General features: G+C 40.6%; 1 protein-coding gene across 3 annotated transcripts; it reads left to right on the top strand.

The window, feature by feature from the left end:
* Positions 1-28: 28 nt before the first annotated feature.
* SLC35B4 (solute carrier family 35 member B4) lies at positions 29-27,818 on the top strand. Of its 3 annotated transcripts, none has more exons than XR_010158997.1 (10): positions 29-481; positions 7,682-7,795; positions 10,409-10,511; positions 12,343-12,392; positions 15,091-15,172; positions 15,380-15,440; positions 16,943-17,052; positions 17,597-17,672; positions 20,733-22,122; positions 22,241-22,709. XR_010158997.1 is itself a non-coding variant. In XM_519393.8 (10 exons), the coding sequence occupies exons 1-10, from the start codon at positions 405-407 to the stop codon at positions 22,367-22,369; spliced, it is 996 nt and encodes a 331-aa protein (XP_519393.1). In that variant the 5' UTR covers positions 29-404; the 3' UTR covers positions 22,370-27,818. The 3 variants fall into 3 exon arrangements, 2 of the variants coding, with proteins under 2 accessions (XP_519393.1, XP_054511167.2); XM_519393.8 differs by having other exon boundaries at positions 20,733-20,808; positions 22,123-27,818; XM_054655192.2 differs by having other exon boundaries at positions 20,733-20,931; positions 22,241-25,638.
* The last annotated feature ends 163 nt before the right edge of the window (positions 27,819-27,981 follow it).

Below are 27,981 nucleotides of genomic sequence, written 5' to 3'. Positions count from 1 at the left end.
ACTGACGCTTTGGGACTTCATTTCCCAGCAAGCCCCGCGGCCGCCTATCGCGCGAGTCATGCCGGGCACCTCGTCCCCCTGTCCTCTCTGGCGGAGCTGCCTGGCGGAAGCGGGAACGTCGCATCCTGAGGTAAAGGTGCACGGCATCCTGGGACATGTAGTCTGGCCGGGGCTCGGACGCCCCCTCGGATGAATGGGACCGAGGCTGACTGCGAACTACAGCTTCTTGGCAGCGTCGGTGTTGGCCGCGGGAGAAGGGGAGACCGCGGCGGCCCCCAGTGAGAGCGGCTTTCCAGGACGGTGCGATGTGCTGCGCAGCGAAGAGGCAGGAGGCCGGCTTCCTGGGGTAGCGGTATAGGCGGGCGCTTACTCTGTGCGCTTGCTTCCCCAACCCTGCACCGGCCATGCGCCCGGCCTTGGCGGTGGGCCTGGTGTTCGCAGGCTGCTGCAGTAACGTGATCTTCCTAGAGCTCCTGGCCCGGTGAGTGACCCGCTCGGGCCGCACCCGGTCTCCCGGGGCGGGGCGGAGGAAGCTGGAGGAGAGGTCCCCCCGGGACGCGCCCACGCCCTGTCCCCACCCCGCCGCCCACGGAGCCCGGGGCAGGACGGCCTGAGCGCCCCCAGCAATCCGTCCTGTCTGGGCAGCCTGGGACCCCGCTGAGTCCGCTGCTTCCCAAAACTGCGCACCGGCCGCAGTCCCGCCTAACAGTTTCAAAGCATTCCTGCGAGGGGAAGACTCAGGGTGTTGCTGTCGTCACCCCTTTTCCACACTCGGGGGGTATTGAAGTCTGAAGAGTTTTTCACATGACCAGTCCAAGGTCGGCAGAGAGCTAGTGTCAGAACCAAGGTTCCTTCACCAAACCACTCTCTCTTCCTTCCCATCCAACTCTAGCTCTTTTTTCGATCCTGTTAAATGGCACAGGCTGGACTTGAGCAAAGGTTTTTGACTTGTAAAGCAGTCTGACTTTGTACATACTGCAAAGAAAGTTTTATTTTTATTACGGCATCCTGCAAAGCATTTGCTTTATTGGCCTTGGAAATGGTTATGAGTACTTTGCCCAAACATACATAAATGATGCGGTAGAACAGATTTTTATGTAGAAGATCAGTCCACGTGACCCGAGAGTGCTCTTTGAGGTGGCTTGCAAAAAGACAAAAAAAAAAAGCAAGTAGAAGATCGGTCCAAGTGACCTGAGAGGGCTCTTTGAGGTCACTTTGAATGTGCAAAGTTCAGTGGATAGAAGCTATTACAGAAGAGACAACAGGTGGTGTGGAAAAGCCTCCAGGACTAAAAAGCTGGGTTGTGAATTTCACTCTTGGCTCCGTCGTCCACTGGCTGTGTAGCCCGTCAAGTCACTTAGCCTCTCTTGGGCTCCTTTTCCTGGCAGTAAAACAATACCTATAGTGTTCTCTAGCTCGTGTTTCTGAATCTATACATTACAAGCTGAGTATCCTTCATTTGAAATGCTTGGGAACGGGTGTTATTTGGTGTTTTTTTTTTTGTTTTTTTGTTTTTTTGGATTTGGGAGTATTTGCATATACATAATGAGATATTTTACGGATGGTACCCAAATCTAAACACAAACTCATTTGTGTTTCTTACACACCTTATACACATAACCTTAGCTTGAAGGTAATTGTATACAATATTTTTAATAATTTGTACATGAATTAAAGTTTGTATACGTTGAGCTATCAGAAAGCAAAGGTGTCAGGTGTGGAATTTTCACTTGTGGCATCATATCAGTGCTCAAAAAGTTTCATATTTTTTAGAGCATTTCAGAGTTCAGATATTCAGATGAGAGATACTCAACTTGTATCTCTGTTGATCATCCGAACAATCCTGTGCAGAAGATTGGTCAAGAATTATAAACTGTTTTACTGAAGTGGAAATGGTCCAAAGAAGTTAGGTGACCCTTCACTACTTGTAAGTGGCAGAGCCAGAAATGGGACCCAAGATATCTAAGCTCCTAGTCCAATACCTTTTTCAACCTCCCTGCCAGTTTTGAACTTGAGCAGCCCATAGATTTTGGTCATCCAGTTCTTCATGTGGTGCCTACTAGAAGTTTATTTTATTTGATATCATTGATTAAATCATCCCAAAGCAACCAGTTTACTTAAGGTAAACTCTGTGTGGGGTTAAGTTTTGCTGTTACGGAGCTTGACATTTTATTGTACAGAAGGTGTTGATAAAGATCTGTTATTTGACTTGGGAATAGGTGATGAGGGATAAAAAATGAAAAAAAAATTGTATCCAACTGTAAATCTGATACACTTTTAAAGGAAGGCCACTTTGGCAACAATTGATTTGAAAATATAAAAAAGTTGGCCAGGCATGGTGGCTCACACCTGTAATCCCAGCACTTTGGGAGTCCGAGGTGGGTGGATCACGAGGTGAGGGGTTCAAGACCAGCCTGGCCAATATGGTAAGACCCCGTCTCTACTAAAGATACAAAAATTAGCTGGGCCTGGTGGTGGACACCTGTAATCCCAGCTACTCAGGAGGCTGAGGCAGGAGAATCGTTAGAACCCGGGAGGCGGAGGTTGCAGTGAGCCGAGATAGCACCATTGCACTCCAGCCTGGGCAACAGTGCAAGACTACGTCTCAAAAAATAAAGAAAGAAAATATAAAAAAGTGATATCATCGGGCCAGCCATGGAAATGAAAGTCAGGGAATAATGGTAATATTTGTGTTGAATATGCCATTAAATTAAATCTTGCCAAAGGCTGTATGACATGAGAATATGCAAGCAACTGAATCCCCTCTTTACTAGTTTGTGAGCCCTTGACTGAATTACTTGATCTCCCTGAGTCTGACCCAACTGTAAAAGGGGGTGATGGTGATGATGGTTCTACCAGCTTCACAGAGTTTTGAAGGATGAAGTGAGATGCGCATGTAAAGCCTAAAGCACACTTGTAGGGCTTCCCATTCTGTCCAACAACTTGGTTTCAATACAGATATATTTCTTTAATATATAAAAGAAAGATATATTTCTTTTTTATATATTTATGGTCCTACAAAGTCGTGGACAAATCTAATTTTATAAAATATTTTCATGCATTATAGGAGCTTCTATTTAAAATATTTTGAATAATTTGTAAATAAATCATCACTTATCTTTTTTTTGTAAATCTGCATTTTTTGCATAAAACAATGGGTTTTCATAAAGTGGTGAGGAGGTGCATTTATTAAAATAATCAGTGGTGCACCAGACTGAATAGAGCCTTTTCCTAAGACAAGTCTCCACTTCTTGTGTTACAGATCAATAAAATAAGAGCTAGTTGAACCAGATGGCCTTAAGGTTCTTTCTAGATATGGCCTTGGAATTTGTGACTTTATCTTGGGACATCGCAGTGGAAGGCCCATAAATTTTTATAGCCTAGGAACTGTGCTTTTTATATTGGCTGGCTTGGAGCCATTAGGTGCCCTAATAAGTAGCAAGTATAACACTAAATATAAATGCTAAGTGACTTGCAGGAAGAAGAGGACATTTTTAACCATTTTCCCCAAATTGGAAAACAAATTTAGGCTTTTCTTTCTGATTTTTATCCCTATGATTGGGACCAATAATAAAACACAATGCAGTGGACAGAGCAGATAGGTAGTAATGGACGAGTGCCTTGATATTCCTCCTTAGGGAGCTTACATTCTACCTTGGAAACAAGATATACACACACCAGCTAACTAACTAGGCAAGATAGTGCATGCCTTACATCAGAAAAACAATCTGAAACATTTTTTTTCCTATTTTATTTTTCATTCAAGTGCCTGATCTTGAATTAAATAGTTTCCTAAATTCAGCAAAAGAAATGCAAACGGCATAAACGATCTGCCCAATTCATTCTCTTCAAAGTTGCATTCTTTTTTAAATAAAATTGGAATTTTTGCCAAGAGAATTCAAAGTAAGAGAAACTGTTTGCAGTTAGTGATTACAATTCCTGAGGAACAGAGCTCAAGAAAACAAGATTAAGGGATCCAAGTTTTTACTCTGAAGTTTTAAAATGAATTATTCAAGTTAAAATAAATAATTCCATTGGTAGCTATACAACAGTGTGTTTCGAAAAGGCTTCATAAGTTGAGCTTTCAAAAATTAAATTATTTGAGTACATTAGGGAGATTTTTAAATTCTATAGAAATAGAAACAAAAAGTAGATTAGGGTTATTGCTGGACTGGGAAAAGGAAGAAATGGGAAGTGACTCAAAATGGGAATAGAGTATCTCTTGGGAGTGTCCTAACATTAGATAGTGGCAATTATTGCACAACTAAAAACCCATACCAAACCCCACTGAATTGTAATAATCATAATGCTAAGGGTAACCGCAAATGCCATTTATTTGCCGTTGACCGCTGGGAGACTTACCTGACGCAGTGCAATGGGACCCTCTGCGTCTTTAGAAATGGAATGAAATGGGCATATCAATACCCACCTCTATAAAATAAAAAGTACTAAGATGCCCTTTTTAAAAATCCTATAGCGAATACACATGTCATGTGAACCATTTTTTAAATCTCTTTTTATCTTTTGTAGAAATTATAAGATTCTAGATCACATTGGAACCCTCACATTCATTCTCTTGCTTGAGTAAAGGTGGGTCACTGACCCGAAAGTGAGAGCAGAAAGGTAAATGGGACATGGTCTGTCCCATCACCATCCCTGCTAAGGCACTGGCTTCTGACGTCCTCCTTCTTCGCATCTGGCTCTCCCATATTGTCATCTTCTTGGGCAGAGATCCAGTCCCATTCAAGTTGGGGGCTCCCTGGAAGCAGCCACCTAACTCTACACATAATTGAGTCTTGATAATTGTTCTTTAGTTGACTTGGCCTAAGCTTGTTAAAGAGAACATAGAAGGAAACTTTGAAGCCTCTTTTGGATTACCTCTTGTGCTTGGCACTTACATATATTTTCTCATTGAATACTCACTACAACAGTGAAATCAGTTTCATTTTAGAGATGAGAAAACTTAGTCAACTGGAATGTCTTTTAAAGGCTGAAGACCTTTCAGCATGCAAGATCCTAAATACTGGTCATCATATTTGCCTTTTTCACTCTGTGGCAGGCACTGTGTTAAGTGCTTTTCAGGGATGGCTCATTTACTCTACAATAAATCAGAGATAGGCACTCATATGGTTTCCATTTTAAAGATAAAAACACTAGACTTAGATAAATTAATTCACTTCTGTCACATAGCAAGTGACAGCAGCATCTTGCATGTCGGTGTGTACTTTTAAGCACAGTGGAGCATAATGGTTCTCAACCTTGTGTCAGCACCTGAGAACTACCTGTGCATTCACATACACAGTGACACATGCACTCACATACACTCTCAGCCCTTTCCCTGCACCTTGACTGGTATTTCTCCAACCTGGCTGCATGTGACAATCAAGTGGAAAGCTTTTAAAAGTACAGATTCCAGGGTCCTACCCCAGACTAATCAAATTAGAAGTGGAAGAGTGAGCCTCTTTGGGTAAATAGGTTTTTTTGTTGTTGTTGTTTGTTTTTGAGACAAGAGTCTTGCTTTGTCACCCAGGCTGGAGGGCAGTGGCATGATCTCGGCTCACTGCAACCTCCACCTCCCAGGTTCAAGTGATTCTCCTGCCTCAGCCTCCCGAGTAGCTGGGATTACAGGCATGCACCACCACATCTGGCTAATTTTTGTATTTTTAGTAGAGATGGGTTTCACCATGTTGGCCAAGCTGGTCTCGAACTCCTGACCTCAGGTGATCCACCTGCCTTAGCCTCCCAAAGTGCTGGGATTATAGGCGTGAGCCAGCCACCGTGCCGACCATTTGGGAAACAGGTTTTTAAAAAGCAGAGTAGGCTGGCCCGAGTTCCAAAGCACCGTGCTAGGAACCATCTAGAGTTAAAGTTCCTTCTGTCACTCATATTTAGGCTAATGGTTTTAATTAGGTCCTTGAATGAGGTAAATGTCTTACATGATTATTTATGGATTCCTGCATTTAGCCTTGTCCTTTGAACATAAGAAGTGCTAAAAGAGAACTTGTTGAATTGAATAGAAAGCAGTTTTCAAGGAAACCTTCATAGGCAGCAGAGCTTAAAGAGTAGCAACAGTTCTGCTTCAGTTAGTAAGCCTAGCTCTGTAGAAGAATGGCTCATGCCTGCATTGTCTTATTTTTGTGCCTAATGGGTATATTTAAGGACTTGTATATCTTGGCATTGCTGTATAATACTAATACCAATGGAGAATGGAGTCATTTCTGGTAAGTAGCAGTATATTAATATGTAATAATACAATTACATACCTCTCACCAGCTTCAGGTAAATACCTTTGGTCAAGATGAAAACACAGAGGCCGGGCGTGGTGGCTCACGCCTGTAATCCCAGCACTTTGGGAGGCCGAGGCAGGTGGATCGCAAGGTCAGGAGGTGGAGACCATCCTGGCTAACACAGTGAAACCCTGTCTCTACTAAAAAAAACCAAAAAAATTAGCCGGGCCTGGTGGCAGGCACCTGTAGTCCCAGCTCCTCGGGAGGCTGAGGCAGGAGAATGGCATGAACCCGGGAGGCGGAGCTTGCAGTGAGCCAAGATGGCACCACTGCACTCCAGCCTGGGCGACAGAGCGAGACTCTGTCTCAAAAAAAAAAAAAAAAAAAAGATGAAAACACAGAATACGAAGGCGGGTGAATATTGGTATTATAGGAAATCTGGAAGCTTCAGGAGAGCAAAGATAACTGCTCACTTTGTTCTTCTTCCAGCGATTGAGCAGAGCTGAATGGAAGACAAGCTCAAGAAAACCTGAACATTTTAAATGACTAGTTTTCAGAGTGCCTCAAGATGAATGTCAGGAGGAAGTTTTTAACTTTGTAAATTTTTTCCTAACAATCACTGTTGAACGTGGGGAATCTTCCCCAACTGTTTCACAGATCACTAAAGAGACTCTATTGAATTCCACAAACATTTTTTGAGTGCCTAATATATTCAAAACACTGGGTTAAGGGCTGTAGAGAATAGTAGACTACGGCAGTGTTTTTCAGTCTTTTGTTCATTATGCCTCCTCCAGAATACTTTTTAGACGTTGTTTTCTTAATCCCTCCCCTGCCATAGATATAGTGTGTACTGGTTCAGGTACTGTATGTATATTTGTACTTTATTATTATAAAAAGAGTAAGATATCTCCCCCATCCCAAGAACAATTTTGCCCCGTTGCTGGGCACCATTTAAAGTAATGTTCCTATCATCAACACTGGGTCCATTTTTCATTTGACAGCAGTCTTGGTGATTCCTGGTCAGGAGGGATATATAAACATTCCAGGAGACCTGAGCATATTTCTGTCCCTGGGCTTTGCTACCTAAGCTGACTGGGATCCTGATTAAAGACCTTTCTGGTGAAGCAAAGATCCCAATAAGAACATATGACCAATTTCCTGCAGTTTACTAGGAAAGCTGTATCGTAGTTCTGGGAACAAGTGTGTCGTCACAGTAATTCTCACTCATGGCCTGATACACGCAAGGAAGAGTTAAATAAGAAAGCTTGACATTCTTCTCTGTGAGATCAATGCTAAGTATATGTGATCCAAAGGCTATGAACATTGAGATAAAGGACAGTGGGTAATTGAAATCCATCCACGCTGTTATTCTGGCCCTCTAATTAGAATGCATTTTAGTGTTCTGTATCTCAGTTTTTGTGCCTTCACCCCCTCTTTTATTATTCACTATACAGGAAGCATCCAGGATGTGGGAACATTGTGACATTTGCACAATTTTTATTTATTGCTGTGGAAGGCTTCCTCTTTGAAGCTGATTTGGGAAGGAAGCCACCAGCTATCCCAATAAGGTATGGTACATTAGAGTCTCTTTTAGCTTTTGGATTTTTTAAGAAAGTAAAGAGGTGGTACCTGTATAAAAGGAGGATGAGACATTCTTTTATAAGATTTATTTCAAAGATACCAGTAGAATAATAAGTCATTTTCTGAATTTAATATGTTGTGAAAATCCGGGGTACCTACTTCGAAAATAAAATTTCTGCCACGAGGTTTAAAATAACCATGATGGAGACAAGAGTGTGTATGTGTGTGTGTTCTTATTTAGTATAGGATTAGTCAGAAGGCCTAGTGTGACCACAAATTTTGTGCTGTCTTCTGTGTTGGTGAAGTTATCAAACATTCTAAAAGGGGAGTATCCTTGTTTCTTCTTAAAAACAAATGGCTTTTGGAAATAAATAGAGGTAGTAGTTACATAACTTTGTGAATGTACTAAATGCCACGGAATTGTTCACTTTAAAACGGTTAATTTTATGTTACATGAATTTCACCTCAATTAAAAGAAAATGAATGGCAAGCAAAGTCAACATTTGTTGATGCCAGACCTGTAGTACATTAGTCCAAATGTGCATAATTGTACTCATGGGGCCAAATAGAAAACAGGGCCAAATAGAAAACAGGGCAGTTCTTATGTTAAACAGTGTATTGAAAACTCAGCCTTCTTGCTGAGAGTGACTTGAGATAAAAGTGTAATCCATCCAGTTGTGAGTATTTAGTAGGATGATGTCACTTCCTCCCGTTTAGAGCGACATTCTGGTATGAATATATCCAAGTTTGAAGGCAAAGGCCCATCTTCGTTGGTTTTCTTTTGCAGCATTCTTACGTAGCTTGCTATAGAAAATCTGGCTGAATTTTGTTAATATTATACTTTTAAAGTTCCCAGTGCGATGCTAAATATTCCAGATAGTTTTAGTTTTTCATTGGCTTTAGTATCTGCATAAAACTTTCTGCCCCTAAAGACCAGCATTTACATCGCAGTAAAAGCCCCAGCATTTCTTGACTCCTCTGGCCCTTTCCCACCTCTTCCCACTATCTGTCCCCATTCTCTCCACCACTAGCATAGATCAGGAAGTATACCTTGTCACCATATCTTTTATAATAGCATCCTAGCTGGCTGACTTCCCTGCCTCCCACCTCTTCATCCGTCCATTTTACTTAATATCATTTTATCATGTCGCCCCACTCTGTGGTTACCACGATGTTCTGAATGATGTCCAGACTCCCCATCCTGCCCTTTGAGGGTCTCTGTGATCTTGCCCTCATAACCATATTCCCATGCATGTCCTATGTGTGTTGGCTATTTTATTTTCTGTAGGTGGAGCCATAAGCAAAATTTTGCTCATGTCATTCATCCCCATCCACGATTTCTAGGCAAGCAATGTGGAATAGTTAAATTAATTACCCTAAAAGACCTCGACAAACTCTGTAAATGGCACCTCTTCAAGATAGAACTAAGAAAATTTGGCAAGAAACTTTGTAAAGTCGCTGATAGTATATTATTTAGAAGCTGTGAAGAAGCTGTTGCTGGTAATTTTGCATGTGTGTTCATTGTCAAGTTCCTCAGACTTTCCAGACTATATTAATTCAGCCTTGGCTTGACTGCCTGTTGTGGTGTATGGCTCCACACCTAACTAGCAACGCAGAATGGGTTCTTTCAGGGAAGATCACTTAGGACTCAGTGCTGTCATATCCTTCAGATGTGCAAAGGTGGCAAATGGTTGGGAATCTCCAAGATCAACATTTCCTGAAGAATATGGAACCACTTATTTGCCTTTGCCCTGCATTCTTCAGCCATTTATTTTAAATGCTATTTTTTTCTCTTACTCAATATAGTAAGTGAGTCGTATGAAATTTCTGACATTCAACTCTTTTTGACCTATAAAAACGGCAATTTTATATGGTTTGGACCAATACATGTAGAAGGCATCTTATGTATTTTCTGAATCACAGTGATGACATACAAATGTAAAATTATTTGTTTAATTCATCTGTTCGTAATTATTCATTTGTATTTATCCCTTTAAGTTATTAGGGTTACTGGATTTTTTTTTTTTTTTTTTTTTAGTTTTTGTTTCTATTATTTTAAGACCTATAAACTTTCAAAAAACAGAGACCCTGATTTTAAATAAAAATCTGTACAAGTCAAACCATGTCCTCATTAATTTGGAGGCCACTAGTTCAGAATGCGGGAGAATTTTAGCAGCTGCTAGGCTGAAAATAATCCTTAACTTAGCAAATACTTTCTTTAGAAACAGCGAAAATTAACAGTACAAACAAGTGTATAGAGGAGGTATTTGAGAAAATCAGCCATTTTCAAGTTCTTCAGAGGTATATGAAAATTACTTACAAAGAATCAATACAATCATTTTAAGTTGCTATGTATACTTGAAAATTTTTAAATAGTGTTTCTTTAAATGTATTTTATAACTTAGATTTTCCCATGTTAGTCTGGCTTTGTGAAGCATTTTGATGTGTACTTAGTAGTTGACATGGCATAATAGTGATGCAATCTTGCAACGCAGAGGAAATAGGCGAAATGCCTTTTTAGCCAAAAATATGTATTTCCTATACTTGATTTTCTTGAAATCCTAGATTCTGTTTGATGAGCTGTTCTGTCTGCATTTCAGGTACTATGCCATAATGGTGACCATGTTCTTCACCGTGAGCGTGGTGAACAACTATGCCCTGAATCTCAACATTGCCATGCCCCTGCATATGATATTTAGATCCGTAAGTGCTGCCGGATCACGTGTATATGTTCCTCTGAAAAGTATAGTTAAGTAGATCGATTGAATATATGGCAGAACTAGAAGGTTCTTGTAGTAAGTGGTCTTGGGTAGAAGAATAGGTTTGTGAATGCGTGAGCAAGGGTGGCTTTCATCTGAGAAGTAAGGCAAAAAGAGAAATCTCAAAGTGGATGGTTTACTTTTATTCTTCTGAGGGCTAATGAGTGATTAATAAAAAGAAAATTAAATTTTCCCTAGGAAACAGATTTTACCTTCATTTTCCCTCATCTCTTTGATTTTATATTCAAACATGCTATTAATGTTATTTAACTTATTTCTTATCTCTTCTTCTTTCATAAAAGTACATTTACTTCTAGAACATGAAAGAGATACTTGTCTTTTCTGATTTTTTTTTTTTTTTTTTTTTTTTTTTAAGCAGAGACTTGAGATAATAAAGGGAAATTCTTGATGAAGGTAGGGTTTCTCCTAAAGCACTCCAGGCAAAAAAGGCTGATAATTGTGGTGATAACATTTCCATGTAGTCTGAGATTTTTGTGAGATTGTACTGTTCCTGAAGGGAGTTTCCAAAGCAATTATAATAAGGTGACCTTCAAAGCATTGAAAACATAGTGGACTTTCAATAAACACCTGTTGATTGATTGTCACCTTTTTAGAGAACAGAGAGATCCTTGCATGACTTTTTCCATTAAAACTGGTCAGGGGCTGTGCACAGTGGTTCAGGCCTGTAATCCCAGCACTTTGGGAGGCTGAGGTGGGTGGATCACCTGAGGTTGGGAGTTCGAGACCAGCCTGATCAACATGGGAAACCCCATCTCTACTAAAAATACAAAATTAGCTGGGCGTGGTGGCACACGCCTGTAATCCCAGCTACTCGGGAGGCTGAGGCAGGAGAATCGCTTGAACCTGGGAGGCAGAGGTTGTGGTGAGCCAAGATCGCAACATTGCACTCCAGCCTGGGCAACAAGAGCAAAACTCCGTCTGAGGGAAGAAAAAACTGGTCGGGGGTAGAAGGTGCAGGTAATGGGGAGAAGCTTATTAAAAGCTCTTATAAATTAGGTGATGGAAATTTTGACAAAAATAAGTCTATGATATCATTTATTCGTGCTAGCCCTGGCTTCAGCACTGAGCAATTACAGTTGACTCTTGAACAACATGGGTTTAAACCACGTGGGTCCACAAATATGCAAATTTTTTTCAAACCAATATGAAAATACAGTATTCACGGGATGCAAAACATGCCTACAAGGAGGGCTGATAATGACTATATTGAGAATTGATCCTTTTTATTCTCATTGTCATCTTTAAAAGGTTTTTTAAATATATATATATATACATATATTTTTGGAGACGGAGTTTCGCTCTTGTTGCCCAGGCCGGAGGTGCAATGGCGCGATCTTGGATCACTGCAACCTCCACTTCCCGGGTTCAAGGGATTCTCCTGCCTCAGCCTCCCAAGTAGCTGGAATTACAGGCAACTGCTACCACGCCCAGCTAAGTTTCGTATTTTTTAGTAGAGACAGAGTTTCACCATGTTGGCCAGGCTGGTCTCAAGCTCCTGACCTCAGGTGATACGCCCACCTCGGCTTCTCAAAGTGCTGGGATTACGGGCGTGAGCCACCGCGCCCGGCCATCATAGTAGATTTTTATGGTTTATACTTTTGCCATCATAAGAACAACTAAATCTTTACTAATTATTCATCCTAGCTTCCTTCATTCCATGTTTTTTCCCCTTGCCCATGTTCCTATTCTCTCGAATTACGTTGTTTTTTTCCTAGTGCACTAAACCTCTCTGTTACTGTTGTCTCCTTTTGCAGGGTTCTCTAATTGCCAACATGATTCTAGGAATTATCATTTTGAAGAAAAGGTAAACAATACACTTCTATATTTTGTATATGGAAATGATACCCTGAGCCCCTGTCCATAAGCTAGTCACCTGGATTCCTTGTCCCAAAATAGTGATAAGTTTGCTTCTGGCCATCTACCTCTTTTCTTAGTTCTTTACTAGTGAGGCCCAATCATGCAATGTCCTGAAGCAGCTGATCAGGTAAGAGGCCACACCTGTGGTGTCTCTGTGTCGAACTGAATAGCTCTTGGCATCACTGAATTTTAGTGTCATACTACCCTGTGAAGCCAACTTACAAAGATGATAGAGAGGTTCACTGTGCAGTATGGTCACCACTAGCCACGTGTGACTATTTACATTTTTCAAAATTAAAGAAAATTAAATATTTAGTGTCTCAGTTTCATTAGTCACGTACATTTTTTTTTCTTTTTTTTGGAGACGAGGTCTCACTCTGTCATCCTGGTTGGAATACAGTGGTGTGATCTCGGCTCACTGCAGCCTCCACCTCCCAGGTTCAAGTGATCCTCCCACCTCAGCCTCCCAAGTAGCTGGGACCAAAGGCATGTGCCACCATGCCCGGCTAATTTTTTTGTATTTTTGGTAGAGATTGGGTTTCGCCATGTTGTCCAGGCTGGTCTCAAACTCCTAGTCACATTTTCAGTGCTCAGTAGACTCACAGAGCTGGTAGTGACCACGTTGGAGAGCCCAGATGTGGAACATTTCTAACATCTCAGAAATTCCATGGGATACTTCTGCCCTAGAAGATGCTTATCAGTACAGCATAGCAAACTAAGGAATGGTTGTACATATTAAAAAGGAAATTCCTAAAAAGGCCCAAATAGCCAAGAAGATGGAATGAAAGGTTCAGGACTGTTCTTTGTGACCATCACCAATGGCTCTCTTTGGGACAGGAGCAGGGGGGACAGGAGCAGGAAATACCAGAAGTACCTGGGATGCTTTTTCAAAGTATTTGTCTGTCACCTTCATTCTGAGCTTCACCCCTCACTCCTAAGGAGGAAGGATGTTAGCAAGAGACAACACATACAGTTTGGGAAATTTATCAGGGAAAGTTCACTGTTAAGACCAAAATTATACAAGTTGATGGCAGCGTTTCGATGTATTTGATATCCAGCCCCAAGCTCTCTATACATGCTTGGAAAGTAGCTGTAAATTCAGAATGTGAGAACCTAGAGTTTTTAAGTATTAAGGGCTGTGTCATAAAAAGAACAATTGTCCTGTCCTACTAGGCTCCGTATCATGGACCCTTTATCTCCTGAGGCTTATGAATTCCCTGAAAAGTACTACTGTAGTTGATTTCTTTCTTCTTGGTTCTCTGCATTTAAACATATATATATATATATATACATATGATGGTCAGGTTTATTACATTTGAAGTGATCATCATGCTTCTTATAGTGTGGAATTCGCCTTGGGACAGGCCTGTGCTCTTTCCCAACCTTTGATTCTGGCTCATAACAAGGATACAAAAGAACATGTTATAAGAGAAATTGTATTCTCCTGATAGTGCCCCAAAATGTTAGGGGTCTTTCTCAAGCATCTGTTGCCCTTAAGAACTTGTTCTGAGTGTGTCATCTTGCATCTATCTAAGCCTTTTGACTCTCTTTTCTGTGTGTATCTCTTTCCCATTGAGCAGGAATTTCCATAAGTTAACTTTCCAATAGAGTGAATTAGTAACTTCTTATCTCCTTTTATCTTGGGTAGAAGCCCCTCAAGTTCATAGTGTGCTCCTCATTCCAGGATTTGAATATCAAATTTATATTCACCTTACCCATGCCTTTATTATTATTTTTGGCCTCAGTTGTAAACCTCTTCAGCGTGATCTTTCCAGACTGAAGGGTTCATTATTTTTTACCGTACCTCCGCTCGTACCTGCCTCCTCCCCAACCGCTCCCTAGCGTGGTCCTCTTGGCCCTTTTAGTCCCTTCCTCTGCTCATTAGCTAGTTCTGCTGGCCTTTTATGAGGTACTGTGACCAGGACAATACTATGTATTTGGGTAGAAAACCTGGGATGGTTCATCTTCTTAATTTCTTTTAATCCTTGCCTGAGGCCTTTTGCTTGATCACCAAAAATCTGAGAGGGTGCTAATGATACTAGCTAATGTGAAATGCTACTGTTATTACAGCCCATAGGTCTATAATCTGAATATCCTTCCCCTTATCCAACTATGCCAACATTTTAAAACAACATTAAGTCATTCAGAGATTTAAAAAAAAACAAGCCTCCCCCAGAGAATGGATGATTGGATTATTTTCTGAGCATTGAATCCTGCTGCTTGCACCTGATAGCCTGTTCTTCCACTCGCACAGTGTGTCTTAGGACACAGATTTGGTCCCCCTAAAGACAGGAAAAGCAACAGATCCTAGTAAGGACTGGGTCAGGCTTTCATTTGGACTCTTGAGAGCAGAATGCAACATCACATCTGGTCTATTTCTGTTTTTGTCTCCTGATGAAATAATCGATTGGTCAACAAATTGTTGGAGACAGACTAAACAGTACTAAGGAAAAGTGTTGGTTAGAAACCAGTCAGTCTCCTGATTCATTCATATGCATACTTCTGTGGAGTCTGCTGGAAAGTAATCCTGTCTGTCATACTTTAGTGATTTGTCCTTTCATGCACCATCTGACTGTAAATATCACTGGGAAATTCATATCTGTGCTTTCCTAAGGTGTTTTTCTTCTTTTTTTTCTTTTTTGCAGATACAGTATATTCAAATATACCTCCATTGCCCTGGTGTCTGTGGGGATATTTATTTGCACTTTTATGTCAGCAAAGCAGGTGGTAAGAAGCTCACAAATTATTTTATGTTCACTACTTGCTATTGGGGCCCAGTTACCAGGCAATTAATACAATTCAAATTTTTATGTAATACAAAGATTCTGAAAGAGAAGAGGGGAGGGAAATGGGTAACATAAATGTTTCCCTTGTATGTCGGCACTTTGCACGTAGTTCTGCTCTCTGTGTCTAGTTTATTTTCTTATTTCCTAGACTTCCCAGTCCAGCTTGAGTGAGAATGATGGATTCCAGGCATTTGTGTGGTGGTTACTAGGCAAGTACAATAATTATAATAAAGCTAATTGCCTCTGCAGTTGTGTTTGCTGAGTTTTCTCCTAAGAGAAATGTTTCTTGACAAGAAGCTTCAGCTAAACAAATTATGCCATGGAAGAGAGGCACCTGGGATCATATTTCTCTGAACCTTAGCGTTCAAGAAATGAAAAAAAGAAAATGCCCCCACATTCGTGGCAGTATGTTCTGCAACATGGATCCATGTTTTTCTTGGTTGCCACTGGTGTAGAAAGAAAAGTGTGTGTCTACTTGCACATCACACCCTTTGAATGTCATCCGTCTCTTCACGATCCGTCTGCCGAGTTGAAGCTTCTGCAAGAGGGCACGTTAGAGCAATTGACTCTTTAAATTTCCGAGGGACTCATTTCTAAAGACTTATTTTCTTCAGAGGTTAGCTGTTCCATATGGCAGTGTTCCCAAACCTGACTGATCATCAGAATCTCCTGGGGAATTTTTAAAAATACAAGGATCTCTGTGGAATTAAATAGGCAGCTCCTGTAGAGCTTTGTTCTCACATTTTTTGATATGGAGGTGAGACTCGTTCCAAGGGCTTTCAATGATAACAATAACAGATTGAGACTGACCAAGTGGAAGAGAAATAGCAGTGAAAGAACTGTGTTCTCCTTGCTTCTTGGCTTTGAAACTTTATCCCTTGTTGCTGTTTGTAACATAGAAAGATCCTTATGTGCTATTAGAAAAATACTCCATAAGAAAAATTTGCAAAGGATATGAACATATAGTTCATGGGGGAAATAGTAGTACCCAACAATTTTAGGTTCAGCCTCACTAGTCTAGTAATCAGAGAAATGCAAATTGAAACCCAAATGCAATACCTTTTTATGTTGGCCTATCATACTGGCAAGATGATAAATGGTTATCTCATTGCTGCTGAGGGTACAGTAAGACAACTATTTTTATATAATAAAAATAGTTTGGGTATAAATGGACACAGCATTTATGGAAAAATATTGTGTATTGTATTTTTTAAATGTCCACAGCCTTTGACTCAGTAATTCCACTTATGAGGGTTTATCCTAAAATATATCAACGTTTGTTTAAAGATTTGTATACAAGGATGTACATTGATTTTAATAATGAAATAATTGGAAATAACCATCCTCATACATTTAAGTGTGCTACATCCATATCATAGTCATTAAAAGCATTCTTTTGAAAAAATTTTAATGACTGATTTGAAGCAAAATTCCAGGCAAAAGCTCATGAAAAAAGCAAGATATAAAATTCCATATGCAATCTGATCCTGTCTTAGTGTAAAAATATTTACATAAATGAATATATAAGGAGATGTAGAAAGCCATAAAGGACTAGATGGTAATAATGTATTTTTATTTCTTTTTACAGTTTTGTACATGTTCTACAATTAGTTCATAATATTTGCAGGACTTTAAACAATAATGTTCTTCAAGACAAACATCTGGAAATGAACAAATGCAGACATCTTGTCACCTGATGTTTGTTTTTTAGGTATTGGGGCATTGACTTTTGCTCTTCTGATGTCAGCAAGGATGGGGATATTCCAAGAGACTCTCTACAAACGATTTGGGAAACACTCCAAGGAGGCTTTGTTTTATAATGTAAGCAACTTCCTGAACCTGGGAACATGAAAATTCCTAAGTTGTACAATGTTACTTCAAGTGAATTATTAACGTTCTCTGATGTAGTTGAAGGTGTGTATTATTGGTAGATGGCTTTGAGACCCACAGACTGAAGCAGTTTTGATGGGATGCTCTGGTGGGTTCCGAGTCACAGTTCACTACATGAGGTGATCACGATCAATCAAAGCAAATTAAATTGTGTCTGCATATTTAGCAAATCCTTTTGTGCAGAAAGACTATATGTTTAAATTTCTCCATTCCCTGTTGTTGAGGAAAGGATGCTGGCTCCATTGTTTGCTTTGTCTGTGATGGCCCTCAGACCCTATAAGGGCAAGAACCATAATTTGGGGGTTAATATCCTGCCATACAAGGTGAAGTGGTCAAGAAGCACTGTATACATTTAACTTGCTTTTCTTTGTATTGCTGTCAAACAACCTGTACAACTTTTAATCATTGTAAAGCTACTCTAATTATTCTATAATGTTTTTGCACTTACATTTATCTGACCTGTTTCTTTCCATAGCATGCCCTTCCACTTCCGGGTTTCGTCTTCTTGGCTTCTGATATTTATGACCATGCAGTTCTGTTCAATAAGTCTGGTGAGTTTGGGGTTAGACAGTAGAATTACCTGACAGTTTCTGAGGCAGAGTCTCAGTTTTACTCTTGACTTGACCTCGGCCTTTTTCATAATCCTATTCAAATCATGTGTTCCTTTCGAAAATGTCTCCATTCCACTTTCCAGTCATTGCAGCAGCAAAAGCTTTTACAGGGGTTTCTCAATTATTTACAAATGAAGTAAAAGAATATCTTCGAGTTTTCCATTTTGCTTTGGAATTTGTGTGTTTGCATTTGTATGTGAAATGTTTGATGTTTTGAGAATGCAAATGAATACTTATAGCACACTGCAGAGACTGGAGCCCTGCGAAGTTGGGCAGCCGTCCAGCTCTCTCAACTGCTGTTTATCCTTCTCTGCCATGAAAGGCAGAGCTGCTCACAGATCCAGCCCAAGCTGCCATGGAGCAGAGCAAGAGGGGAGCTCAATGATGACAAGGTTTTTCTCCTAGTTACAGATGAGATAGGCAGCAGATGAATAAGCAGAGTTAGTTTCAAGCGTCTAGTGTAAGTTAGCTGTTACTTTTTAAACTGGCCAGTTAATAAAGTAGCTATAGATTGTCAGTTAACTTGAAAGGGATCACTTATATGATCTGATTATCTACTAACAGAGTATAATATAGACACATTGAACACACAAGGAACAAATAAACGTTTTTAAAATCAAGGCTTTATGTTGCACACACCTCAAATGCTTACGTGCATTTTGTAGAATGACAGTAGGTGCTCAGTAAACATTTGTTTGCTATCTGAGCATGAGTTGTGAAGTTATGACTATTCTCTGCATTTATAGTGTTGCCTCTCCCATTTGCCCCATCCCCCAAAAAATGTGAAGGTAGTGTGTAAGAGTTTGTAAGGCTCTGAATTACTCAAATAATCATTTCTTCATATTAACACAACAGTTTTTAAGATCTCTGAGAAGTCCCACGTAGCAAAGAGCTATTGAAATAAAAATGTTGTCAAATTCCATGTGATTGATTTAGTTGTTAGAATGCTGCTTCTAAAAATCACAGGGCTAGGTATTTATGATAAAATGTTTTACAGAATCTGCCTTCAACTTCTCCAGAATCATTTCCAAGTTAAAGATACATTTTCCTTCTCTTGCTTTCCTTGAGATTAAGTGTCTGAGATCCGTGAATTTTCCAAGAGAGCTAAATATCTGTCAAAATATTTTAAGTGATATTCATTGTCTCCTTCCTTCAGAGATTCTGTGTATCTCTGAAGTTATTAAAAAGTAATCACGTTTGTTAACTTCCTTTTCATTTCAATACTTGCTAAGTATATCAAAGATAATAGAATACCAGATTATTGGCATTGCCCACTGATCCAGAACTAAGTTTCAAAAATTAGTCTTTATGTGTATGCGTGTGTATGTATATATGAGACATTTTATTGGTGAAAGAAAATTAATATTTCTTACCAGATCTCAGCATCATTGTATCAGAATTTCTTAAATTATGCTGTATAATTCAAAACCTGAAAAAAATTTAGTAATACAAAAAAACTGAGCCATTAAGGATTTCTATGTCTGTATTCTCTTTCATCTTATTTTATTTCCTCCCACAAATTTACTGTGCAAGTGTCATTATATAAAGCTAACATAAGAGTGAGAGTGTGTGTGTGTATGTGTCTTTTAATAGAGACAGGACCTCCCTGTTGCCCAGATTGGTAGATTGGTCTCGAGCTCCTGGGCCCAAGGGATCCTCCTGCCTTGGCCTCCCAAAGTGCTAGGATTACAGGTGTGAGCCACTACTCCTGGCCTAAAACTAATGTAAGAATATATTTAAAGTTATTCACAGTTCCATCAACCTAGACATCTGCCAATTTTATTTTTATTGATTTTCTTCTAGACCATGTCTGTTTACAGAGATTCTTACATAACTGTAATCCTTGTGTGGATATAATTTTATATTTGTTTTTTACTTTTTTTCTGAGTTTTTTTATGTGGCTGTAAAATCTCTATGATTTTTGTTTTTATCAAATGTACAATGCCTCCTCTAATGAAAGTGCCTTTGTTTATGTAGCCATTGCACCATCATTGGGCATTTGATTTTGATTCAGAGTTATTCTTTATTATGTATAGTACTTTAATGAGTGCAGAACCTTTTTCTTCCTTTGAATTAAACTAGGATTAATTCTGAAGGATGGGTAGGAATACTTTTACAGACCCTTAATAAGGATTATGAAATTGATTTTTTTAAAGAATGACGCCAAGTTATACTGCCACCAACCTGTGGCTGCCAGTTCCATTACCAACTTGCCAGATTAAGATATTATTTATACATTTTGAATTGGCTAGGCGCAGTGGCTCAAGCCTGTAGTCCCAGCATTTTGGGTGGCCAAGGCAGGCGAATCACTTGAAGTCAGGAGTTCAAGACCAGCCTGGCCAACATGGCGAAACCCCGTCTCTACTAAAAATACAAAAATGAGCCAGGTGTGGTGGTGTGTGCCTGTAGTCCCAGCTACTTGGGAGGCTGAGGCACAAGAATCACTTGAACCTGGGAGGCAGAGGTTGCAGTAAGCTGAGATCATGCCACTGCACTCCAGCCTGGATGACAGAGTGAGACTCTGTCTCAAAAATAAATAAATAAGTTTTGAATTGCTAATTTTGTAGCTATAAAATGGTACAGTCTTATTTACTTTGGAATTCTGTAATTACTAGTGTGATTGAACATATTTCCAAACAGTAGTTGCTAGCCGCCTTTCCTCTTGTGTTGAGTAGTTAAGGCTGTCTATATCATTTTATCATTTTCAACTTTTCTGCGCTTCACAGTCTTTCTTTGTAAAGTGAGGTACTATTCAGGCAAATGGTAAAACACTTCCTTAAAAATTAAAACTATTATTTGTTTTAAGAAACCAATTTAATGACTTTAGTGGCTGCTATAGACTGGAGTCAAGGCAAGTGAAGTGATGCGTGATCCAATTCTATTTGCAAGGAAGACAATGTTGCTGTTCCTATTATGTTCAGTCTGTATTACCCTGTTCAAAATATGAAAAATTCAGCTGTGAAAAAGCAATATGGCTATATCCTCTTGTAACCTCTACAGAGTTATATGAAATTCCAGTCATCGGAGTGACCCTGCCCATCATGTGGTTCTACCTCCTCATGAACATCATCACTCAGTATCCTTTGGACTGTGCCGTCACCCTTATGTCATCATCAGGTTCTTTTGGCACAGGAATAGTCATTCTTTTCTTCTAACAGTGTGTTGACTTGAATCTGATTTTCGCTGGATTTATTCTGCGGTAAGCTGGAGACAGAGACCCATTCAGGGAACTCCTTGTAGAGGGCAGAAGAGATGCTAGTGGTGCAGTAGGTCAGTAAGGCACAGGGCAGCAGGAGGAAGTGCTCTGAGTAGAAGTGTAGGAGTCCATTGATTGATAGTGGCGGGTGTGGTGGCTCACGCCTGTAATCCCAGCACTTTAGGAGGCCGAGGCGGGCAGATCACTTGAGGTCAGGAGTTTGAGACCAGCCTGGCCAACATGGTGAAACCCCATCTCTACAAAAATACAAAAGTAAGCCAGGCATGATGATGGGTGCCTGTAATCCCAGCTACTCCATAGGCTGAGGCAGGAGAATCGCTTGAACCCAAGAGGTGGAGGTTGCAGTGAGCTGAGATCATGCCATTGCACTCCAGCCTGGACAACAGAGTGAGACTCCATCTCAAAAAACAAACAAAAAACTACTGTATAGCATAAATCATCTGTGATTCGTACCTGTGATTTTTTGGTGTCCTAAGATATTTCCAGTGATCACAAGCTGCTGCAAAGTCCTGAAAGAAATTTCAAATTACCAGCTACTTAGGAGGCTGAGGTGGGAGGATCGCTCAAGCCCAGGAGATCGAGGCTGCAGTGAGCTTGATCACTCCACTGCACTCTAGCTTGAGTAACAGAACAAGACCCTGTCTCAAAAAAAAAAAAAGAAATTTCAAAGTAATCAAGTTTTCGTTTTTTAAAATGGTTATTTCGAATGACCTTACTTTCATTATAAAAATAATTATGTCTTTGAAATAGTGAAACGAATCGAGATTGACCTCATTCCTCTGAAGTCAGCTCCTAGATTTGCCAGAGTCCCTTTCTGGAGGAGGGGATAGAAGGGCTGGAGGCAAGATAAATAAAGGTGAATGGGATCACCCTTACCGAGAGCGTCACCCTCTGTCATTATCTTGGAGGTGCCTGTCATTGTAACCATAGGAAGACTCCAACATAAGAATAATTGGGGGTTTTTTAGGCGGTTTCGAATTGGTACCCATAAATGGAATGGCAGGACAGGAGTTGTTCTGCAGGTTCTCCCCAGGAGGAGCCTCAGAGCTGCCGTAGCGGACCTTCACGTTTTCTTAGAATATGAGAAGTTAAACCAGGGACCATGCCAGAAGGTTCTCTCACTGATCCCCCAAGTACAGTCTACAGAAAACTACCTTGACTCCACTCCTCCAGGTACGTGTGCATCCGGGGTGTGTTTATCCTCACCACGGAATGCGCCTCCCTCACCGTCACGCTCGTCGTGACCCTACGCAAATTTGTGAGCCTCATCTTTTCCATCTTGTACTTCCAGAACCCTTTCACCCTGTGGCACTGGCTGGGCACCTTGTTTGTCTTCATTGGGACCTTAATGTACACAGAGGTGTGGAACAACCTAGGGACCACAAAAAGTGAGCCTCAGAAGGACAGCAAGAAGAACTGAGGCCTGCCTGGAGTATGTAGACCAGTGTCGTCGTGAGGGAGGGACCCTGTGAAGGTCTGACCACCGTTTCGCTTTTGTTAATGCCGAGCTACCCGCAGTGCTGAGCCAGCCGTGCAACAGGAAATCTTCAGGAGGAGGGGACTTCTCACATTGCTCAGACTGACACATGTAGACTAAATAGAAACCCCTCAGCCCTAAAATAGAAAAAAGAACAGTTCTGGACTATTGAACAGCCCATTCATTTATTTCTGTTTTGTTTACCGACATATTCAGTATTATTCTTGTTTTCTGAATTCTGAGTCTCCTGAACAAAAGGCTTACTATCCATGGTCTTGGAAAAGATTGTCCCTTCTCTTGCTGTTCTAATGCATCTCTGCTACAGCAGTCATTGTCATCCTGTGACCTTATCCCTTTTGTCTCCCATCACCTTTTCCTTCTTCAGCAGCACCTCACGGTCAGTCAGACGCTGCAGGCACCACTATCACCAGGAGTGGCCAAATAAACCGAGACACCAGTGACAGCAGGGCTGGACTTCCTCCAGCGTTTTGGGAAGGAAAGAGATGTTCCCCTGAGCTGATTCCCAGTGACAGTGGAGCAAGACTAGTGGGACTCCTCTTTCCCACATTTTGCTTTTTTTTTTTTTTTTCTATGCAAAAGTCAGATGCTTCTATCCATTGCTTTCTGTGATTAGGGCAGCCCTGCAGCATATCTCACAGCAGACACAGTGTTCATAACAAAGAAAGGTTGTGCCGGGCACGGTGGCTCACGCCTGTAATCCCAGCCCTTTGGGAGGCTGAGGTGGGTGTATCACTTGAGGTCAGGAGTTCAAGACCAATCTGGCCAACATGGTGAAACCCCATCTCTACTAAAAATACGAAAATTAGCTGGGTGTGATGGCGCGTGCCTGTAATCCCAGCTACTTGGGAGGCTGAGGCAGGAGAATCACTTGAACCCGGGAGATGAAGGTTGCAGTGAGCTGAGGTCGTGCTACTGCACTCCCGCCTGGGTGACAGAGTGAGACTCTATCTCAAAAAAAAAAAAAAAAAAAAAAGAAAGGTTGTTATGGACTGGACACCCCTGAAGCCCATTGCCTAGGCCACAGTGGTGACGGCCGGGCACTCACAGGGCAGAAGGGTAGGTCTCAAGTGGGAGGATAAGGCTTCACCACCAGGAGATTCCCCTCTGCCCGATGACTGATAGAGTCACGACCCATCAAGGGAATGCATAGATGGAGATATATAGTGTGTGATGTGTAAATCAGGTCAAACCTCAACGACAATTGAAAGTTGTTATTGTCCTATAAGGTATCTTAGCATTCTCGATGGGTATTGAGGATGGTTGGATGTGCTTTATTGTGTGTGGAAACATGCCTCTCTTTGCTAATCATTTCAGAGGTCCAGTTTTCCTTTCACTGGACAATCTTGAATAGGAGGAACGCTGTTGCTGTAATATGCGTAGCTTGTGTGTGCTCTTGTGTAGTCTGTGTGTGATCAAAGGGCACGGAAGTGGCTGCACTTTCACATCCCTTTTCTTTACTTAGCTGGAACCTTACATACCAGTACATGCTCCTCTGTAAGCAGCTGAACTCACCGGCCACTTCTCTGTTTGCCTATAGACAAAGACTGTGTGTGTGTGTGTATGTGTGTGTGTGTGTGGTGCACACATTGTGTTCTTAAACTGAGACGTGGCTCTGCAGGTCTCCTGGGCTCATTCCATGGTGTGGTATGTTTATTCCACTGTCCAGAGCTATTCTCTGATGGATTTGAGCAACAGTAGTGGAGATAAATGTCCTAGAGTCACCAGGTCGCTTGGAGAAGTCATTTAAGCTGCCTCGGGTTTTTGTTACTTAAAATGTGGATATTATTTCTCCACCTAAATCACTGAGTTTACAGAGTAATAATGTGTTGCTCTGGACATTGACAGCTTTCTAGAGCCAGTAATGGGCTCTTCTGAAGGATGCTGAATTAGAAGTGAACCTATTCATAGGATCAAAAGCCACTTGCTTTGAAATATGTAGAGTTCCTCAGAATTGACGGTGCTAGAAATATCCAAGTGTTAAATAACCTTTTAAAAGCAACAAAAGCTACTTTTTTCTTACCACTTAATAGAAGAACCTGTCCCTAGAGGCGACTTCATTGCTATGGATCTGGAGTCTCTGAACTCTTAATAGGATGCAGCCTCACATACATAATGTCACCCATTTTATGTTGATGAAAACATTACAAAAGTTTTCATCATTGGGTATGTTGATGTTCGCAGACAGTACTTGGGCCCGTTAGGTTTTAGCGTCTGGTCTTAGAGCATGTGTATTCATCTCAGCGTGAATACCTCAGCCAGTCTTATGAATAGGAGGCTATGTATGGGCAGGGAGTAGATTAGATTAGAACACTCGCACAAGATGACCACATATAGAAGCAGAAAGCCCCAAATTCCCTGGGAACTGTTTTTTCTCTAGTAGCTGAATATAAGGAAATATGTCTAATGGACACCAGTTAATACTTTTTAAAACTACTCTTTAAAAAAAAAAATACGTTCCCCTTGGTTAACTGATTTTTTAATCCAGGGTGGACATTTTTTCAACCTTTATTAAAAAGACAAACTATTTTGTAGAAGATCAGACTCCTACTTAACTGGAAGAGAAATGTCTATTAAATGTCTCTCCTCTTTCTCTGGGTCAAGACCATGTAATTTTATGCTTCAGAGATGAAGATACTGTTTGTTTACAAAGAGTTTAGTTTTTAAGACATCCAAAACTCTATGCTAGAGCAAAAATCAAATAGCAAAGGACACTAGCCAGAAAATACAGTGTGTGTGTGTGCACCTGTGTGCCTGCTGAACAACTTGACAGTGTAACAGATAAGGTAACCGAAGATGGTGGATATTTGAATTGTATTAGCTTAATGTCTACATATCTTTGGCCAAAACTCTATTGTCATATTAGAAACATGTTATCTTTTTCATGTTTATTAGTAATTTATTTTTGATTCTTTGTTTTCTTTTTCGTCCAGCTAAAACAACTGTAATGTACTTGATACATTTATATCAAGTTCTAAAGTATTTAGACAAATCCAAATACTTTGTTTTTAGTTTTTTCCTCCCTTCCATCCTGTTAACCACAGTGAAACGCTGCAGTATTTTGATTTGGTCAGTGCTACGGAGGAAGACCATGAAAGCTGAATTGGTCTGTGCCACCCAGAGTAAACCTCTTCTCTTCTTCTGGAAAGATGGCGTGATGTTTTTCAAGGATTCTAATAAATATCCCGCAGTCATCTCCTGAGCAGCTTTCCTCTGTTTCACTTCGGAACTCCTTCCCCCACTTTCTTCACTCCAGTTTCTTCACTTGCAGCGTTTTCTGCTAAGAAAGACCTATCATCTTGTATCTGTTTATGCCTCTCTTCTTTGGGGGCCCTGGATGTTTTTGTGGATTTTTACAGAGTATTTATATCTGCACAGCGTGTATTTTGTTATACATTCTTACAAGCATTGATATTGGGGGGTACATTTATAATAGTGAGAATATCTGGCAGAATGTGTGAATGCCATATCTTTAGATGACGATGAATGTGAAGGGTTAATGTAGAAATGTTTGTTTATTCTGTTACAGCTCAAAGTGGAGGCTGAGAATCTCTACCACCATTCCCTTCTCTATTTGAGAATCTCTACCACCATTCCCTTCTCTATTTGGGAAACAATACTTTCTTATTTTGCTGTTTTTACCTTCCCATTAACTGGCTTCACTCAACAGTGCCAGATACCTATGGAGAGGGGAAGTAAAACACCTTAGGTCAGGAATAATTATAAACCAATGAGTTAGCTCAGGGCCGGTGGACATGTTCACTGGTGGACCAGTTGGCATTGACCTAAACGGACAGAGAAATGCACATGGAGGAGAACTACGTTGAAATCAAGATCCTATGTCTGTTGTATTTTCTCTTTGCCTGGAGTAAATAGCATTATAAGTCATTCCACCCTTATTAGATAACCAAAGCATATTGGTCTCAATAGCTTTCTCCTGAAAAATGTGATTGAATCTTACCTGTAGCAGTTCACTCTTAAGGTTGAAAGAACTGTCAATATAGATAAAATCCATTCCTTATTATTGATTGCTGTGACATTTGAAAATGTGTCTAAACAATATTTGTAAGTAAAAGAACCAGTCATAAGCCTCAAATGTGTTCAGTGTGTACCAAGCTGGAATGGGAGACTGGCCCCTCTTGGCTTTAAAGTAGCATGTTGTCTTTTTCTAGCAGCTTCTTCCTAGTAGACATTCCAGGGATGGGAGGGGCCAGGGATCATGTCTTACTCATTTCTGTATCGCCAGCCCCTGGCATAGTGTCTGGCTTATGTTACGTGAATAAATGAATGCTTGCCAAGATCTCTTCTTCCCTCAAGTTTCTGGAAAACCTGAGGGTTCATGATACCTGTTCCCACTCCTCATCAGCGGGTTGGCAAGAAAGCAAATAAGGGGAAACATTCTTAACATTCCAAGCAAGAGAAGGAAGAACGACTATTGGGAGGAGGTACACCAGAGATTGCTCAGTGTGCAGCCTGCTACCTCACTTTTGGCTCTGGATTGCCTGGTGGTAGAAGGGAAGAGTATTATGTAGTTAGCACCTTACATATTTGATGCTCAGGAAGAAAGTGCAAGAAGATCCCTAATAGAACATTAAAGATTCTTAAAAGTTTTTGAAGTAGGCTGCTTGGGGTGACCAGCCCCACCCTTACATCTCCATAGTTGGTACAGTTAGCTTGTAGCAGCTGAAGCTGATGCCTGGAGATCACTGTCTGTCGGTCTGATCTCAGTATCATACTGAGACACCTCCCCTGAGCCTTACCTACTTAAATTGGTAACCGTCCTACCAAAATTTGTCAATTTTAATCAAGTGAGGCAAGTTGCAAGGGAGCCAGAGATACGTGAAAAAAGAAAAGCAGAAATACTGATACTTTCTAAGAAAGAAGTTGTAATAATTTCTTCGGCACATTGACTTACTGATATCTTTTGAAATGCATAGATGACTCTTGTGAACCAGAGAGCAGTAGTGGTTATTCCCCGGCGCAATAAAAATGCCTTTGTGTATCACTTGCGATTGCCAGTCATTTCTGTGCCAGTTGCTCTCATTCCAGAGAATGGCCTCATTCTCCCAAAAAAAAGACGATGATTTTAGAAGTAGGATTTCCTAACAAATTATGTGGTGGGGAGGGATGGCAGGGATTTTATTCATCCTGTCTGAGCTCTTCATACAGTATTACCATTAGGTTTTAAGAACAAAGATGGGGGAGGAGGGAGTAGAAAGCTGAGAGTACGTAGAACAGCTACAAGACATTAGTGGGTATTCAGATTTTGAGCTGTGTAAATATCAAACATCGGCTTCCAGCCTTAAGAGTTATTTGAGCAGAGAGTTAAGGAGGAATGGGAGATTTTGTGAATAAAATGTTTTGCCAAACTGAATGAGTCTTTTTGCCATTATTTCTTATAGAGAGCCATTTTTTACCTTCTGAAACAACTCATCAGACATCTGGGGTTTATCTTGAATTGTACCATCATTGTTTCTTAATAAAAGTGATAAATTTCTTGCAGGTGTTTCCAATCACCATTACCTTTGAAGTGCCTG

This window comes from Pan troglodytes, chromosome 6 (genome assembly GCF_028858775.2).
Source record: "Pan troglodytes isolate AG18354 chromosome 6, NHGRI_mPanTro3-v2.0_pri, whole genome shotgun sequence".
Taxonomy (NCBI): domain Eukaryota; kingdom Metazoa; phylum Chordata; class Mammalia; order Primates; family Hominidae; genus Pan; species Pan troglodytes.
This window is presented reverse-complemented; position numbering and strand designations above follow the sequence as displayed.

Bases quoted from the DNA above. Each gene is read 5' to 3' on its own strand.
- SLC35B4 (XM_519393.8), top strand. From the start codon at position 405: ATGCGCCCGGCCTTGGCGGTGGGCCTGGTGTTCGCAGGCTGCTGCAGT. The intron at 482-7,681 runs GTGAGTGACCCG...TTCACTATACAG, and splicing joins TTCCTAGAGCTCCTGGCCCG to GAAGCATCCAGGATGTGGGA. The intron at 12,393-15,090 runs GTAAACAATACA...TCTTTTTTGCAG, and splicing joins ATTATCATTTTGAAGAAAAG to ATACAGTATATTCAAATATA.